A 16,131-nucleotide genomic window follows, 5' to 3' on the forward strand; every position below is an offset into this window, starting at 1 on the left:
GTGTGTGTGTGTGTGTGTGTGTGTGTGTGTGTGTGTGTGTGTGTGTGTGTCTGTGTGGTGTGTGTGTGGTGGTGTCTGTGTGACCTGGACAGATAGCTGAGATAACCGATGTGTGTGTGTGTGTGTCTGTGTGTGTGTGTGTGTGTGGTGTGTGTGTGTGTGTGTGTGTCTGTGTGTGTGTGTGTGTGTGTCTGTGTGACCTGGACAGATAGCTGAGATAACCGATGTGTGTGTGTGTGTGTGTGTCTGTGTGACCTGGACAGATAGCTGAGATAACCGATGTGTGTGTGTGTGTGTGTCTGTGTGTGTGTGTGTGTGTGTGTGTGTGTGTGTGTCTGTGTATGTGTGTGACCTGGACAGATAGCTGAGATAACCGATGTGTGTGTGTGTGTGTGTGTGTGTGTGTGTGTGTGTGTGTGTGTCTGTGTGTGTGTGTGTGTGTGTCTGTGTATGTGTGTGACCTGGACAGATAGCTGAGATAACCGATGTGTGTGTGCCCAGGATAACTTGTGTGAGCCTTAACTGGATATAAGCACAACAACGTGGATGGCCGATTCTATATTTTGTCGCATTAAGAATAGTCCCACATATAAGTGAATGCATGATCAGTGTTTGTACCAGTAATATCGTTGACACGAGGGTACCCCTGTGTTTACAATAAACTTATTTCATAAAATATTCTAAGTGTAAGTAAACGCAATAAGTGGTCGTGATTCTAAAGCGTGCACAGAGAGACTGAACTGCAGAGCGTCTTTCTGACAGATCCAGATAAGTGGGGAGGGCATAAGAGTTTCAGACAAGGCTGCACTATTGTGCCAAAACGTTTTCTTGTGGTTTAGTATGTTTTGATTTGTATGTGTATTTACTTGTAAGACAGGATATAACTCCAGTGTAAAGACGCTTGGCTGAGATGCGTTAGGTCGCAGAATCGACCCCTCCCCCTATGGACTCGTGTTTTTCCCAGTCAAAACCAGTGCCTACCAACTGGTACATCAAATACCATGGTGTATTCTGTCCTGCAAATGGGAAACTGCTTATATATGATTCCTTGTCGCTTTATCGGTAGCAGTAGCCGATGTAGCGGCAGTGGATCCTCCCTCCCTCTCTCTCTCGCTATCTCTCTCTCTCTCTCTCTCTCTCTCTCTCTCTCTCTCTCTCTCTCTCTCTCTCTCTCCATCTCTCTTCTCTATATATATATATATATATATATATATATATATATATATATATCTCTTTCTCTCTCTCTCTCTCTCTCTCTCTCTCTCTCTCTCTCTCTCTCTCTCTCTCTCTCTCTCTCTCTCTCTCTCTCTCTCTCTCTCTCTCTCTCTCTCTCTCTCTCTCTGCAGAATGTTATACAACACATGCTGGGTGATAATGGATTATTGCCAAATAGTCTGTAATTAATTAGAATGTGTTGTTGCGTGGATGGCGTACTAATATCTAGGAGAAGAATTAACCGACAAATCTACTGATAAAAGCATCAAGATTGTTTCATTCGTGGTTAAAGTAATTTAGGTATCAAAAACAACACTAAACGCCATTTATTAAAAAAAAAAAAAAAAAAAAAAATGGCACCGTGCCTGCATAGCTTTGCGTCGTTCGTATACATATGTTCAGCCTGTCGTCACCACGCACACACTACACACAGACACTGCCTCTCTCTATCGCTCTCTCTCTCTCTCTCTCTCTCTCTCTCTCTCTCTCTCTCTCTCTCTCTCTCTCTCTCTCTCTCTCTCTCTCTCTCTCTCTCTCTCTCTCTCTCACTTAACCAAATGTCGAAGTAACCATATGTTAAAGAACATATGGGCGTAGATTAAAAATGTGCCGAGATATTGTGAACCAAATGAAATATTTCTTTCTTATTTATCGTTACTTTTAAACACATCATTTCCTTATAATATACATGTAATACAATCAAACATACAAAATACTAATTTATGACAGATGACTGGCATGGCATTAATGAACTTGATAAATGTATATAATTTCTTTATATTCGAGTTCTATAGTGGTTTAATTTAAAAGTGCTGGGTCTAATGTAAAATATTTCTTAGATATGTACATCTTCCATTAGCATACATGTGGGCACTGGAATAAGTAATGGAGCTAGCTAGTAGTCTGTCGGTCATGAACCAAAGCTGATTAGTGATTTTCGACCGTCTGTCCAAAATCAATGTTGGACCAAAGTACTGATGCTATCTGTGAGTAAGTGATTGCTTCTCGTGGTTATCCGTTGAGCCAAAATGTTGAAAACATCCGTGTCTGCAAATACGATCGGAACGCTTGCTGGGTAAATGATTGATGGATGGACGGATGGATCGGACGTACTCACGGACTGGAATGTTCAATGATGAATAGACAAAACGAATAGCACGCAAAAGTGCATAAATGATCGTTGTACCAGTTCCAGATCATTCTGACCGTTTTTCCTCTTTTGATTTGTACTGCCGACTTCCTTCTTTTTTTCTTTGTACTTTACCCGATGCAGCATTTCGTAAGGATGGGTTGGGTTTTGAGTAGTTTTTTTATCTTTTTTGTTGGATTTATTTTTGTCATTGGGTTTATTTCTGTTGTTGTTGGGTTTTTTTGTGTTTTTTGTTTTATTTTTGGGGTTTGTTTTGTTAGTTTTTTTTTTTGGGGGGGGGGGGGTTTTGGGGTGGGTTTTTTTTTTTTTTGGGGGGGGGGGGGGTTGAGGTGTGTGCTCAGGTCCAGCCGAATATCGTACATAGATTGTGCTAAATATTACGTATAAATTACGTATTAATTCCATTAATACAACCGCATTGGCGGTAGCCATATTTGTTACTTGACACAGAAGTGGCTAGATGCAAGATGGTCGGTTATATTACCACGCTTAATGTAAGACTACCACGCCCCATCTAAACTTTCATCTAGTATAAATATAGATTAACATCCATTTTTTTTTTTTTTTTTTTGTCATAGCTATGTATAGTTTAGCTTGTCAGGCTATAAACGTGAGCTGTGTGACTGTTTATGTAATGTAGCTTTGTATAATTCATAACTTTGCATGTTATCGTTAAACACTAAAGAGGGTTTCTTTCCAGATAACTCGATCTAGTTTGTTTGATACTGATTGTTGCACTAGCTGTTTTTGACTACTGTAGTTAAGAATGTACTGATTCACAATAATTACATTTAATATCATTAATGATTAAAATCAATCAGAACTAATTAGAAATATCGATTGCGAACATTAACTGCTTACAAAATGCACTATTTACTCTAGCAACAAATGAAAACCGCTTAAAGTTGCGCTTTTGCGATCTCACTTGTAAGAACGATTTGTAACATATGGAAGAATTTCACTGTGAAAGCATCCATATTGTAAAGACTTAAAAAAAATTCTGAGATAGTCAGCCATTCACAAAAATAAAACAAACAGGGCATACATTTATAGCTAAAACGTTTGTTTTGTTTTAGGTTTTTGGGGAGGGGCAGTGTTTGGGTTTAGGTCTTTATTGTTGTTGTTTGGGGTTTTTTCTTTCTTTCTTTTCTTTTTTTTTAGTCTCTTTTATTCTTTGGATTTTTTGGGGGGTTGAGTTTTTTTTATAATGGGGGGTCTGAATAAACTAAATAAAAACTTAAACGGTTTTGAAAATATGGTGAAAAGTAACATTTGTTTCTTCTTCTTCTCGTTCTTCGTTAGTCAAATCATCAGACCGGTCATTCCCACAAACGAGGCGGTGTTCATTAGTTCAATGACTGTTCCATGCAGTTTTAAATATGCTTATTTCATCCCTTAAATACTACTGCACTGTAAGCAATCAAATAATGTAAAAATGTTATGAATTAAAATAATTTAATATGGAGTACAGTTCATTCAAATACCATTGTGTTTTAATGTAACGACCACGATGTTGTGATAGTGGTGATTTTTTAACCCATCCTGCCGAAAACGTGATTTCCCAATACACTGTACGGTGATTTCCGAGAACATGTCAAAGTGGAAGGAGTGCGTATCCAAAACAGGTGATTATTTTCAGGTGATTGTTATTCTACTTTGTCGTCCACTCGAAATGGGGCGAGACGCAGCCCAGTGGTAAAGCACTCGCTTGATGCGCGGTCGGTTTGGGATCGATCCCCGTCGGTCAGCCCATTGGGCTATTTCTCGTTCCAGCCAGTGCACCACGACTGGTATATCAAAGGCCGTGGTATGTGCTATCTTGTTTGTGGGATGGTGCATATAAAAGATCCCTTGCTACTAATGGAAAAATGTAGCGGGTTTCCTCTCTAAGATTTATGTCAAAATTACTAAATGTTTGACATCCAATAGCCGATGATTAATAAATCAATGTGCTTTAGTGGTGTCGTTAAACAAAACAAACTTTAACTTCATATCCAGTTAAGGTTCAAGCACGCTATCCTGGGTACACATCTCAGCTATCTTGACTATCTCTCCAGGACAGTGAGTTAGTTGTTAGTGGTTAGTCAGAGAGAAGAGGGTGTAGTGGCCTTACACCTACCCTTAAACCAAACTTCTTCTTCCTCTTGGACACTACCATACAGTGTATCAGGAAATCACTTGTTTGGGGCAGAATAGTGTATTTGAGTGATGGGTTAGTGAGAAAGACGTCGGTGAAGTGGTCTTACACCTCCCCACTGGGCCATTAAGATTCACCATGTGTTGGAACCGATATTCAGATACTAGCCTTAAAGGGACAGACCCTAGTTTTTAAACACTGATGCATATTTTTTACCATTAGAGCCGTTTATGATCACTGAAAACAAATATTACTTATATTTTATTGTTTAGATTATCCATTTCCGTAGAACCGAAGTGTGTCTGGTCATCATGTTGTTTCTAATATCACAATATGCAGTTTTCGTATTTTTAAAAACGCACGTGCGTCTGAGAAGTAGCGGTTATGGATTTCAGTTCTAGTCTAGTTTTTTAGGATATTTTTCGGTTTTAATGTCACGGACTCTTGATTGACTCTGTTGTAACTTTATTCAAGTGTCTTACAGGTTTGTAGATTAACTAAACTTAATGTCCACTTTTACGAGTTGAAACAGGGTCTGCGCCTTTAAAGAGCTATTCGGGATTAATGGTTCATGTGCTGTCCTGTCTGTGGGGAAAGTGCATAAAAAACATAATCGTACGAGGCAGGGGGCAGGGGGCAACTGCCCCCGCCCATAGGGCTGAAGCAAATCCTCAAATTCGGTATAAAAAAAAAAAATTAAAAATTTAAATAAATAAATAAATAAAAACATAGAGATATTTGGGCAAAATGAGCTTTGCTGAAACCTTTTCACCATGTGTATTTATATCACTGCCCACAATATTAGTTGTAATCCATGTGATTCGTTTGTAATTTGGCAGTGATTCTAATATGAATAACTGTTGTTATCCAGATTCGGGTATTTTCGTTTAATTCGGGCAAAAATCGGCCTACATCCCTACGAAAATGGGAGACTGTACGCCTATGCATATAACTGATACCTTACTACTTGTGGGAAAATGTAGGGTGTTTCGTCTGAATACTGTGTCGGAATTAATGACCAAATATTTAGCATTCAGTAACCGATCATTAATAAATCAAAGTGCTCTAGTGGTGTTGTTAAACAAACCTTACCTTTTAACCAATACATGTTCGATTTGTAGTCACCGTGAGGGGTGGGGTTTCTGCGTGTATAGTTAAATTAATTTGCTGTACACATAATAATATAGCCCTATGGCGTCTTGCCAAATACACTGACCAACTGCGATAATGAGTAGTTTGGGGCTTGTTTGTTCAACTACGTTCGTGTAACATTATGTCGGTAATTACACATTAACGATTTAATTGGACGCGTATGGAAATAGAATAAAATAATATTACTGGCATGCTGACAAGGTCTGCCATTTTCTTTTAAACAGTACAGTAATTCTTGATCTCCTGGAGCGTGATAAAAACCGTCGCCCCACACGTCGTGAGACATAGATATAGTTGTGGTTTGCAGAATTAAATACAGACTGAAACAGTATGTAACTGTAAGACAGATTCTAAGAAAATTTATTAAAAGTCGATATCGGACATTTCTTCCACAAGCCAGTTCGCCCTATTGTTTGCTCCATATATATAATTGGGGGCGTTTTGGTTTAGGGGCGAAACGTCTAGGCATTCATTCAAACCTGTCTCAGAATAAATGGTAAATGTATATCTAAGGCAACAACACAGAAGACTAAACTATAGCGGTGTAAACTAATTTGTCATAACATTTATCAAAATCAAGGAAAGACACCTGTTATCACGATACATTGATTATAAACACTTTTCTCTGACTGATATATTTATAATTATAAAACAAATAACAAAACAAAAGAAGAAAAAGAATAGTGATTTCAATGTAGTAATACATTTTATAATTTTATCGTCATCATCATCATCATCATCATCATCATCATAATCATAATCATCACCACCACCACCATCGCCACCACTACTACTACTATCACCACCACCACCACCACCATCATCAGTAGTAGTAGTAGTAGTAGCAGTAGCAGTAGCAGTAGCAGTAGCAATTGCAGTAGCAGTAGTAGTAATAGTAGTAATTGTAGTAGTTGTAGTAGCAGTAGTAGTAGTAGCAGCAGCAGAAGCAGTAGTACTAGTAGGATGATGATAAGGAGGAGGATGAGGGGGAGGGAGATGAGTACGACTTTCAAAAAAGGAAATAAAAAATGACTACTAATTGAACTATTAGATTTTTCAGGCGTATTCGTGTTTCGTACAGGAAATGAGATATTAGATTTTGCCACGACGTGTCAACGTTATTAATTGCACTGGGGTCAGTATGTATAAAGAATAGTCTATTACCTTGTTGATTTTACACGTATATGGCAAGTTTGATCACTCCATCTATGACTAAGACGCCATGACATCCTCACGTTGGTCTATTCAGAAAGAAAATCTATCATGTAATTAAGGTACACACTCGTTTCAGATATCTATAGGTAAAAAAAAAAGACAGGAACGACATAACAAACAAGGTTTTTCTGTTCTTTTTTACTCGCTTAGCGTCACGTCAAACGTGTCAAGGCAAAAGCTAATATTGTACGTGTTGAGGCAATATTTACCAACTAATAAGCAGCCAGTGGTGTTGGGTGGTGTAAGTTTCACAATTTAAATAAATAGAATGATATTATTAGAATGTTTTCCCTGGTAAACATCCGTTTCTGATGAGTAATGGCTGGAATGGTGGATAGGTGTAGCCGTGTGGTTGGCGTCGCCCTGCAAAAAAAGTGCTAAAACTTTCGTCTTACGTCGACCCAGTAATTATACAACTGTATGTGTTGTTGAAGGCTTTAACACAATCTCGCCCATGCATATAGCATGTAGTTAAGGTTAAAGGCCCTGGATTTTTAATGTTTTATGTTTCATGCATTTATAGTTATTTTCGAATTAAGGTTCAAGCACGTTGTCCTGGGCACACACCTCACCTATTTGGACTGTCCATGTCAGTATGTTGATGGTTAGTAGTTAGTGGTTGGTGAGAGAGAGAGGAGCCGGTGTAGTGGCTGTACACTAACCCATTGAATCTGACAACTCGCTCTGGGTGGTTGTGAGTCGGTACCGGGATGTGAACCCAGTATCTAGCAGGCTTTTTAAGTACGATGGCTTAACCACTATACCACCGAGGCCGGTCGTTATTCATTAATTTATTAATTTATCTATTCATTCATAGACCCACTAGATTAGGCCTATAAATAGTTTTACTCTTTGCCCCGGTATGTCCAACAATGTGTTTGGACAAATGTATGATCGTGTAGAGGGGGCATTAAAGGGACATTCCTGAGTTTGCTGCGTTGTAAGATGTTTCCGACTAATAAAATAGTTCTACGATTAAACTTACATATTAAATATATTTTCTTGTTTAGAATATCAGCGTCTGTATATTCAATGTGTTTCTGGTCGTCTTAATATTTGTAAGAAGCCCAAACTGGATTTTGTCTTCAAATAATTTCGTACGTACGACAAAAATATTTTTTAGGAAATAAAATAAAAATTAACCTAGTACAAATATTAGAACGATCAGAAACACGTTTAATATACAGCCACTAATATTCTAAACAAGAAAATAGATTTAATATGTAAGTTTAATCGTAGAAATATTTTTATAAGTCGATAACATCTTAAAACATTGCAGTAAACTCGGGAATGTCCGTTTAAGTTTGAAGTGACATAATTTTGAACGCATTCTCTTCACAGACCGCTATGAGGGAACAAGATGTCCGCCTTCTGAAGCAGCTGATCCACATCAACGAGACTATCAGACGGATGAGCAGCAGCCGAGAGCTGGGGCGTGTCAAGTCTATGTCGTGCTGCCAGCAAGTGAACGGGTGCGTCACTCTGCCGAGGAGGAAACCACCGCTGATAAGACAATGTAGTGAACCGCAGTTCCTCACAGAGTATCTGCATAACCCTAGTCTCTTGACCGGGTCCACGTCTAGTCAAGGTGATCACACATACAGTATTTTGAATTTTATTTCTTTCTAGGCAACTATATTTTATATCTTAATTTTCAGACTTGCGAGATTTGTAAGGTTATAAGATATTTTGTGATATCGTTGGAAACTGGGGCCTAATTCACTAAACTATTGTAACTTTGCGATCTCGCAGTGCAATACTAAAAGACTTGCAAAGAGAATGCTTTGTTGTCTAGCAGAGCCTAAGAGACCTTTGTGAATTAGGCCCCTAGGTCAATATATCAGTAAACTATTTGAAGATTCAAGCACGTCTGTCTTTAGCACACCCTCGGAGTTTCCCAGGAAATGTGTTCAAGAAGGAAGACAGGAAACATATTTTGGGCAGGTTCATTGTCCGAGGGTGGGTGTCGTTACAAAACCTTTTTGGTACATCTAGTTTCACTTTTTAATATGTTTTCTATTATATTAGATGGAAATCCTAACAGTGTGGCCAGTCAAAAATGGCGGACAACATAATTTTAAAATGAAGAGTTTAATAAATTTGTGTTACAAATTGAGCATTGACTTTTGAAAGTGTCAAGCAAAAGGAATTTGAAGCAAATGGTTTATTTAACGACGCACTCAACACATTTTATTTACAGTTATATGACGTCGGAAAAGAAATTGAAGTACATCTTTTGCTTCCATAAAGTTTTGCTTGTGACTGAATAATCTACTTATTAGCGGAACGTCCTATAAAACGAATGGTTAATAAGGCATCTTAATATCTCACGGAATGTTCCAGAAATTATCACATGGGGCAGACAATATTATTTAATATATACCGCCAATGGAATAAAATTAAATAATTTCCAACGTGCTTTGAAATATATTAGAATACAATGCCCATCCATCATGTAGTTACAAAATCTACCCGGAATTTGTTTTAAAGGGTACACATGGACGTCCTCTACCGGCCACCCCAATATACACATGGTAAAAATACACTTTTGCATATATACGTTTTACCAATAAAAAATGTACTGGCATACCTACAGAGCCGTACCCTCTGGGGGGCGGGGGGGGGGGGGTGCAACTCTGAGAATCTCACTTTTTTTACTCCCAAAAATAGCATACACATCTCAGGGTTTAATTTGTATAGTGTTTCATTTGTTTATAAAAAGTAATGTCCCACCCCTAGGATTTTGATCAGGGTACGGCCCTGATCTGTATCCATAATGCATTAAAACCAACTGGCATAAACACAAACTGTGTTGCCTCCTATGCGCACCCACCGCAGGATTTCCATATAGGTTAATTGCAAGCCCTGATCCAATGGAGAGCTTTCGCAACCACACCCTTATATTGTTACGGATAGTGACAAGTCACCACTGTCAGTGTAGCCTTGTTGGTGACCGCTTACCGCTCTGTACGATTAAAAGACCTGCTGCACGTAATAAACGTCATAGCTAATATAAGATTTTAAATAATAATAATAATAATAACATAAATAAGACTTCTAAAATGTCGCTATATTTAAGTCATTAACCGTGTCGATCTGCGAAACTAGTCAAACGATTAATACTGTTAATCGAATCATAACTGGGCAGAATTTACGAAGCCTTTTTTTTAAGCATTGTAAATGTACCAAACTAGGTTGTGTCTTGGTTAAGCCATCGGACATAAGGCTAGTAGGTACTGGGTTCGCAGCCCGGTACTGGCTCACACCCAGAGCGAGTTTTAACGACTCGGTGGGTAGGTGTAAGACCACTACACCCTTTTCTTTCTCACTAACCACTAACAACTAACACACTGTCCTAGATAGCTGAAGTGTATGTTCAGATCAGCCCAGGACAGCGTACTTGAACCTTAATTGGATATAAGCACTAAAATAAATGAAAATGAAAATTGCAAATGTATGTAGTTACACGCGTGTAAGACATAAACAGGCTTTGTAAATACGGCCCTATTATGATCAGCTATCGGCATCCGTAACAGTAATGGTGTGATTGCGAGACCTCTCTACCATTGGACTCTTCTGGGTTACACTCATCTCTGGACAGACTTGCATTCATTTTAATATCACAATCCCGTAATATTACGTTATCTTGTATGTGCAAAGGCTGCTAAAAATAGTACTGAGTTTTATCGACGTGGCACTTTTAATGTCCTTACTAAGAGATAAAGCATACATTTATAACGTAAATAAACGTAAACAGAGAACGAGTAACCAAGAGGCGTGTCACTGAGTACATATAATTAGGTGTATCAAGAAAAAATAAACATATATCTGCCCCATAGAGACACGTTAGGCTTCATACAGGGCACAATAACCTGCATTTGAAGTATTAGGCTTGTCACTTTGAAGTCTTGTATTATCTAACCTAATGGATATTTAATTATCTAACATCAAAGGCTTACTTGTATACGAAAGTGCAGTTTGAAGCGGTTGATTTCACTATAATCCTTTATCACTATTGTTCGAATGACACGATCTTAAAAATGTACAAACTTAGTAGCGTCACCATTTGCGCTACCGCACGCTTTGTAGATCAAAGGCCATAGGATGTGAATATAAATATATCTTCTTGTTGATCCATCAAAAGAGTGATCCATGCGGCAGAAGCTGATTTCCTCTTTAATTTACTAACTGCTGGGTTGAGATAAAACAATAAAACATAACTCATAAACTTTATTGTCATTTTATATCGTTTAATCTTCCTATCATAGACGAAATTATATATATTTGTTTATACCTATTTAATTTTTAACTTTTAACTAATTTGCATACTGCTTTCTTTTCATTCTTTTTTTTTTCAGAAACACTCGGATCCCAAGATGACGTCAGTTCCGGCGGTGAAATGGACGACAGCTACTCGCCTTCGTTTCGTCGTTTAATGTTTCGTTTAAGGCCCAAATCGTTCTCCGTTTTGTCCACAGCGTATTTGCCATCTGACGAACTGAAAGGCGGGGACTCGTTCTATGACGAAATACTACGACGAAACATTAAGCTGTGGAAGTGGAGTAAGTCACAGGACACGTCCAGAGACTCCATGGATTCTGTGTTCGAGGAAGAAATGGCGGCTTTGTTAGAGGCGGAGATCGAGAGATAGCAAAATAGACCTACTGTGATCATGGGCAGCGTTAGAGGAAGGAACATTGGACATTTATCAGAAAATTCCTCGAGGGTCTACATTTTATAGTCATGCGGAAAATCTTCAAAAGCGCCCTAGAAAACACTTTTGATGGCATGTTTTAAGGGCTTCGCAAATGTTATATTGGGTGATGCTTGGTTTTTACTACCTTTTAATAAACGTTTTTAAACCAAAATCATCTGTTTGTCAAATCAAAACCCCAAAGAGGCTTGGTGACTTCTGCATGGGATTTTCAATAACTCCCAAGGCCACCCTTAAAGGGACACACCCTAGTTACGTTTATTTGTTAACCATTACGGCGTTGTTTTTCGCTATTAAACCCCATTTTTCACAAATAAAATTGCACTTTACTTACATTTTATTATTTAGAATACACATTTCCATTCACCTGAAGTGCTTTTTGGTAATCCTGATGTTTGTAAAACCACGAAATGCATTTTTTGCATTTTTTCACAAGACGTGCTATCGAGAAAAAACCGTTAAGCAAGCGAGGTCCAATCTATTTTTAATGTCACAGACGTTGGTATATCACGTGACCGTTATCATTTTGGTTCGGTTTGTTTTCTCGTGCACGGTTCGCGCAATCAACATCCGATTTGTTGTTGTTCATTTGTGAGATTTTTCTTCACAGTTCGTGAACATTTTCAGTAACAATAAAGTTCAGACAAGTAAGTGTCTCAATACAAAACGTTACAAACCCTTAAAACCAATAATTTTGCTAAGTCTTACGATATCTGGAGAGGGGATACAACCAGGACAGAACAGTTGGAACATGTCCAGGAGAGGTGAGACGAACGCACCCCAAGTCTGTGAAATTTGTCGTGACGTAGGCATTGTTGTGCTTCTACCGGTGACATCAGAATACTAACTTTCAAAATTATTTCAAGCAATTGGGACATGGGGATTCCCATGGTATTTATCGATATAAAACCTGCTTTTTCACTCCATTTGATAAAAACGTGATCTAAGTGTGTTACAGGTTTGTAGATTAACCAAATTATAATTTATTTTCGCTGGATGGAACTAGGGTGTGCGGCTTTAACTAAGCTGGCTTTTCTTGGTGAATAAACATAAACAGCCTTCAAGTGTATAAATGTAAAAAGTTCCTCTGATATTGGAATTTATGCACTAAATATGTTTATAGTTTTATTAATTATCTTTCATTTCAGTTTTGTTTTACTGATTAAAAAAGAAATGTAATATGTTTTGTTGTGTCAAGTTTATAGGGTGTGAGTTGCCACAAGATATCAACAACTGTCACGTCTGGTAAGAAAGAGATCAATTCAATTCAATTCTTTATTTGCATTGAGCTTTACAGCTCATTGGTGTAACATACAATATGATATGGTAGGATCGTAATATAGATAATGAAATATACCTCAAATCTGAATGACAAAACACTTATCCGTGGTCAGTAGCGTATCTCTGCACAATTCAGCGTCGAATGGCATTTGGTAAAATAGTAATTGATTCCATGAATCTATATCTAGTGCCCCATCTATAGGAGGACAGCCACTCCCAATGAGATATTTTACTGGATACATCCTTTTGACCACTAAGAAGAGGTTTGCCACTCCCAAGCTAGTTTACTAAATCAAAACTAGCAGATCTTATTGGAATAAATATAGCTGTATTGACACATATTCATGAATCACTGTCAAAACAGTAATGATATCAGGTGTCCGCGAAAGATGAGCATATCATGTCCCACCAGTGGTACCCTCCATGAATACTACCACCACAGCTGTCACTTCATCTAAAACTATGAAAAAATAAATGTGCAATAATTTCACCAAAGACATAAAAAGTTCAAAATATGGAATAGCATCGGACATCATTTTGGTCAGAAAAAAAGAAAAGAAAGAAGTGTTTTATTTAACGACGCACTCAACACATTTTATTTACGGTTATATGGCGTCAGACATATGGTTAAGGACCACACATATTTTTTTAGAGGAAACCCGCTGTTGCCACATAGGCTACTCTTTTTTACGACAGGCAGCAAGGGATCTTTTATTTGCGCTTCCCACAGGCAGGATAGCACAAACCATGGCCTTTATTGAACCAGTTATGGATCACTGGTCGGTGCAAGTGGTTTACACCTACCCATTGAGCCTTGCGGGGCACTCACATTTTAGTCAGTGATACATCGTATTTAGTAGATATAGCCTCCGAATGTTTACCACAAAACGTTTGAATGCCCCCTTAAGAGTTCCTGGACATCATAACCCTGGTGAAACCAATTTTACTCCAGAATGATATAGCAAATATGCATACTGTGAGCATGTCCTAAGGTATCTTAGATGATGCTATGATATGTAGACATCAAAAGCTAGAGCAGAAGGTATATAAAGGGAAAAATTGACTATTGGACAGTTTAAGTCATCCTTTAGTCATAGAGCTTAGTCTGAAGACTAGTGGTGCTTTGAATCTGTATGCATAGATCGAGGTAGGAAACCGATTTGATATCTAGAGATCTTTCTTTTAATTCTATCTCTTGTGGTTAAATCAATGGAAGGTAATCTGTAATCCTGCTATTAATGAATGATATAAGACCATCATTATAGCGGGGGAAAGAAAAACGACGTGTGTGGAATTTTGTACTTTGAAACGATTTATTCCTTCACTTTTTTAAAATAACATTTTATAAACTAAAACAAAATCGCATAGTGTTAGTTTTGTGTGTTTATAGGACGTTGTAAACGATTTTGGTTTTGACAGTAATTTTAAATATTTAGTGGAACTGCCACAAGTAACAAAATTAAGGAGACGTTATAAAAACCAATAATGTAATATTGTTGCAAAATATCGACCCATATTTTAACAGGGTCTTGGGATTAAGCATGTCTATTTTGTAGCTGTGTTTAATTTCGTTTTGTCGTTAATCGTCTGATACTAAATCAAATTTTGCATCACATAAATACTTGTAGAAGATGCAATAAAGCCAAATCGGCCAGAACAAGTTGGTCTTCTGTACACAATCAATAGTTTTGTCAATGTCTTGAATGTCTGGAGATTAACAGGGCGATGAATGCATATAAATATATACTTACGTTCAAAAGTAACTTTACATACATTTAATTTGAATAACTTGATAAATATTGTTGCTAATGGAAAAGAACCAATTTAGAAACTGCCTTACAAAAACTTTCAGAGGCGGATCGGGGGGGGGGGGGGGGGGTCAGGGGCCCCGCCCCCTCCCTAAATTTTGCAATAGTTATAATTTTATTATATATTAATTTTTATTTTTTTACGATCCCCCTCCAAACCTCCCCCGAAATTCCCTTGGCATTCCACCTCATGTCACTGGGGCCCCCCAAATGGATTTTCTGGATCCGCCACTGACTTTGAATATATCACGAAGTGCATAGTCACGTTTAGATGCTGAACTTTATGATACTTTCATATCCCACCATGTTGGTTTTTTATAATACAATTCCAAGCCTTGTAAAGTTTATTTTGGAGGTCAGTGTAGTTTATTTTATACGCGTCATTCTTTCTGTAATAATATCATTGGTTTTCATGTTTGTATCCAATCAACGTTCACGCATGGCGTATTGCACACGCAAAACGTGACTTAGAACAGATTTATAAAGAAGATCAATACTAACTGAATGGCCGTTAAGTATCGTTTATTTTACAACTTGTTTCAAAATATATGGAATTAAACAAGTGTACTATTGGGTTTTTTTTTACATATTATATCCTCAAGAACAAGTTTAGAAGAAAATCAAACATATTTTTCAAACCTGCAACTTACGGCGCCTGCGTTTATAAATTTAGCTTCTAGTTTCGGTAGTGTTAAAGTCATTGGACGATTTAGTTTCTGGGAAGGAATTCTGGGACAGCGCCATGAATCAAGACTGCTAATTCAGTCATTTTAATATACACTGTTACCCGTTGGAGAGAACAATGTGTGAAATAAAATTTGCTGTATTATATGGCGACATTAGATATACATAGGCGTTGAAAGGACTGCCCTGTCCCTCCCCTCAAATTCTGAAAACAATATCTTCCTCCTGTTGGAAGTCGAATTACTATATTACTGTCCCCTTCAGTTGCTGGCATATCGAAGACGTGTGACTATAAATGTACGTTAATTGGAGAGAGATTTAAAGACATCTGAATGGATTCTCCATAGCGATAACCTAGACATCAAAATCAAACCGTCCAATTACATTAACACTGAATCGATTGATGTTTAAGATGTACCACTTATCTGAAACGCCGTAAATATGTTTTTAGTGGGAAGAAACGCTTAAGTTTACTGTAAACGTGTGGTTAACGATAATCCCGTAACAAATGGAATGTTACACTTTAGATACTGTTTATCATACTACCCATTGTTTTAAAACGCTTTCGCACGTTAGATACGTTTTGAAACAACCGGTTGCATAATAAATGATATTTAACGGCCACTAGTGTTCATAATTATCTGTGTACATAATACTGAAGAAAACATATGGGGCGAGTGTCTAGCACAATTATTTTTAATGGAAGCCTCCTGTAAGATACATCACAAGTTCGTCTGAAGAACTCTATTTCTGTAAACCGTGGACCGCTGCTCTG

At 37.7% G+C, this 16,131-nt stretch overlaps 1 protein-coding gene across 1 annotated transcript in view; it reads left to right on the forward strand.

Moving 5' to 3' along the window:
• Positions 1-11,938, forward strand: part of LOC121370987 — a 29,128-nt gene extending 17,190 nt beyond the window's left edge. Inside the window, exons 2-3 of the mRNA XM_041496565.1 lie at positions 8,211-8,457; positions 11,228-11,938. Coding sequence (XP_041352499.1) covers positions 8,211-8,457; positions 11,228-11,520 — 540 coding nt within the window. The 3' untranslated portion in view covers positions 11,521-11,938. The remainder of the gene's footprint in view (positions 1-8,210; positions 8,458-11,227) is intronic.
• Positions 11,939-16,131: the final 4,193 nt, after the last annotated feature.

The sequence above is a fragment of the Gigantopelta aegis genome, chromosome 4 (assembly GCF_016097555.1).
Source record: "Gigantopelta aegis isolate Gae_Host chromosome 4, Gae_host_genome, whole genome shotgun sequence".
Taxonomy (NCBI): Eukaryota; Metazoa; Mollusca; class Gastropoda; order Neomphalida; family Peltospiridae; genus Gigantopelta; species Gigantopelta aegis.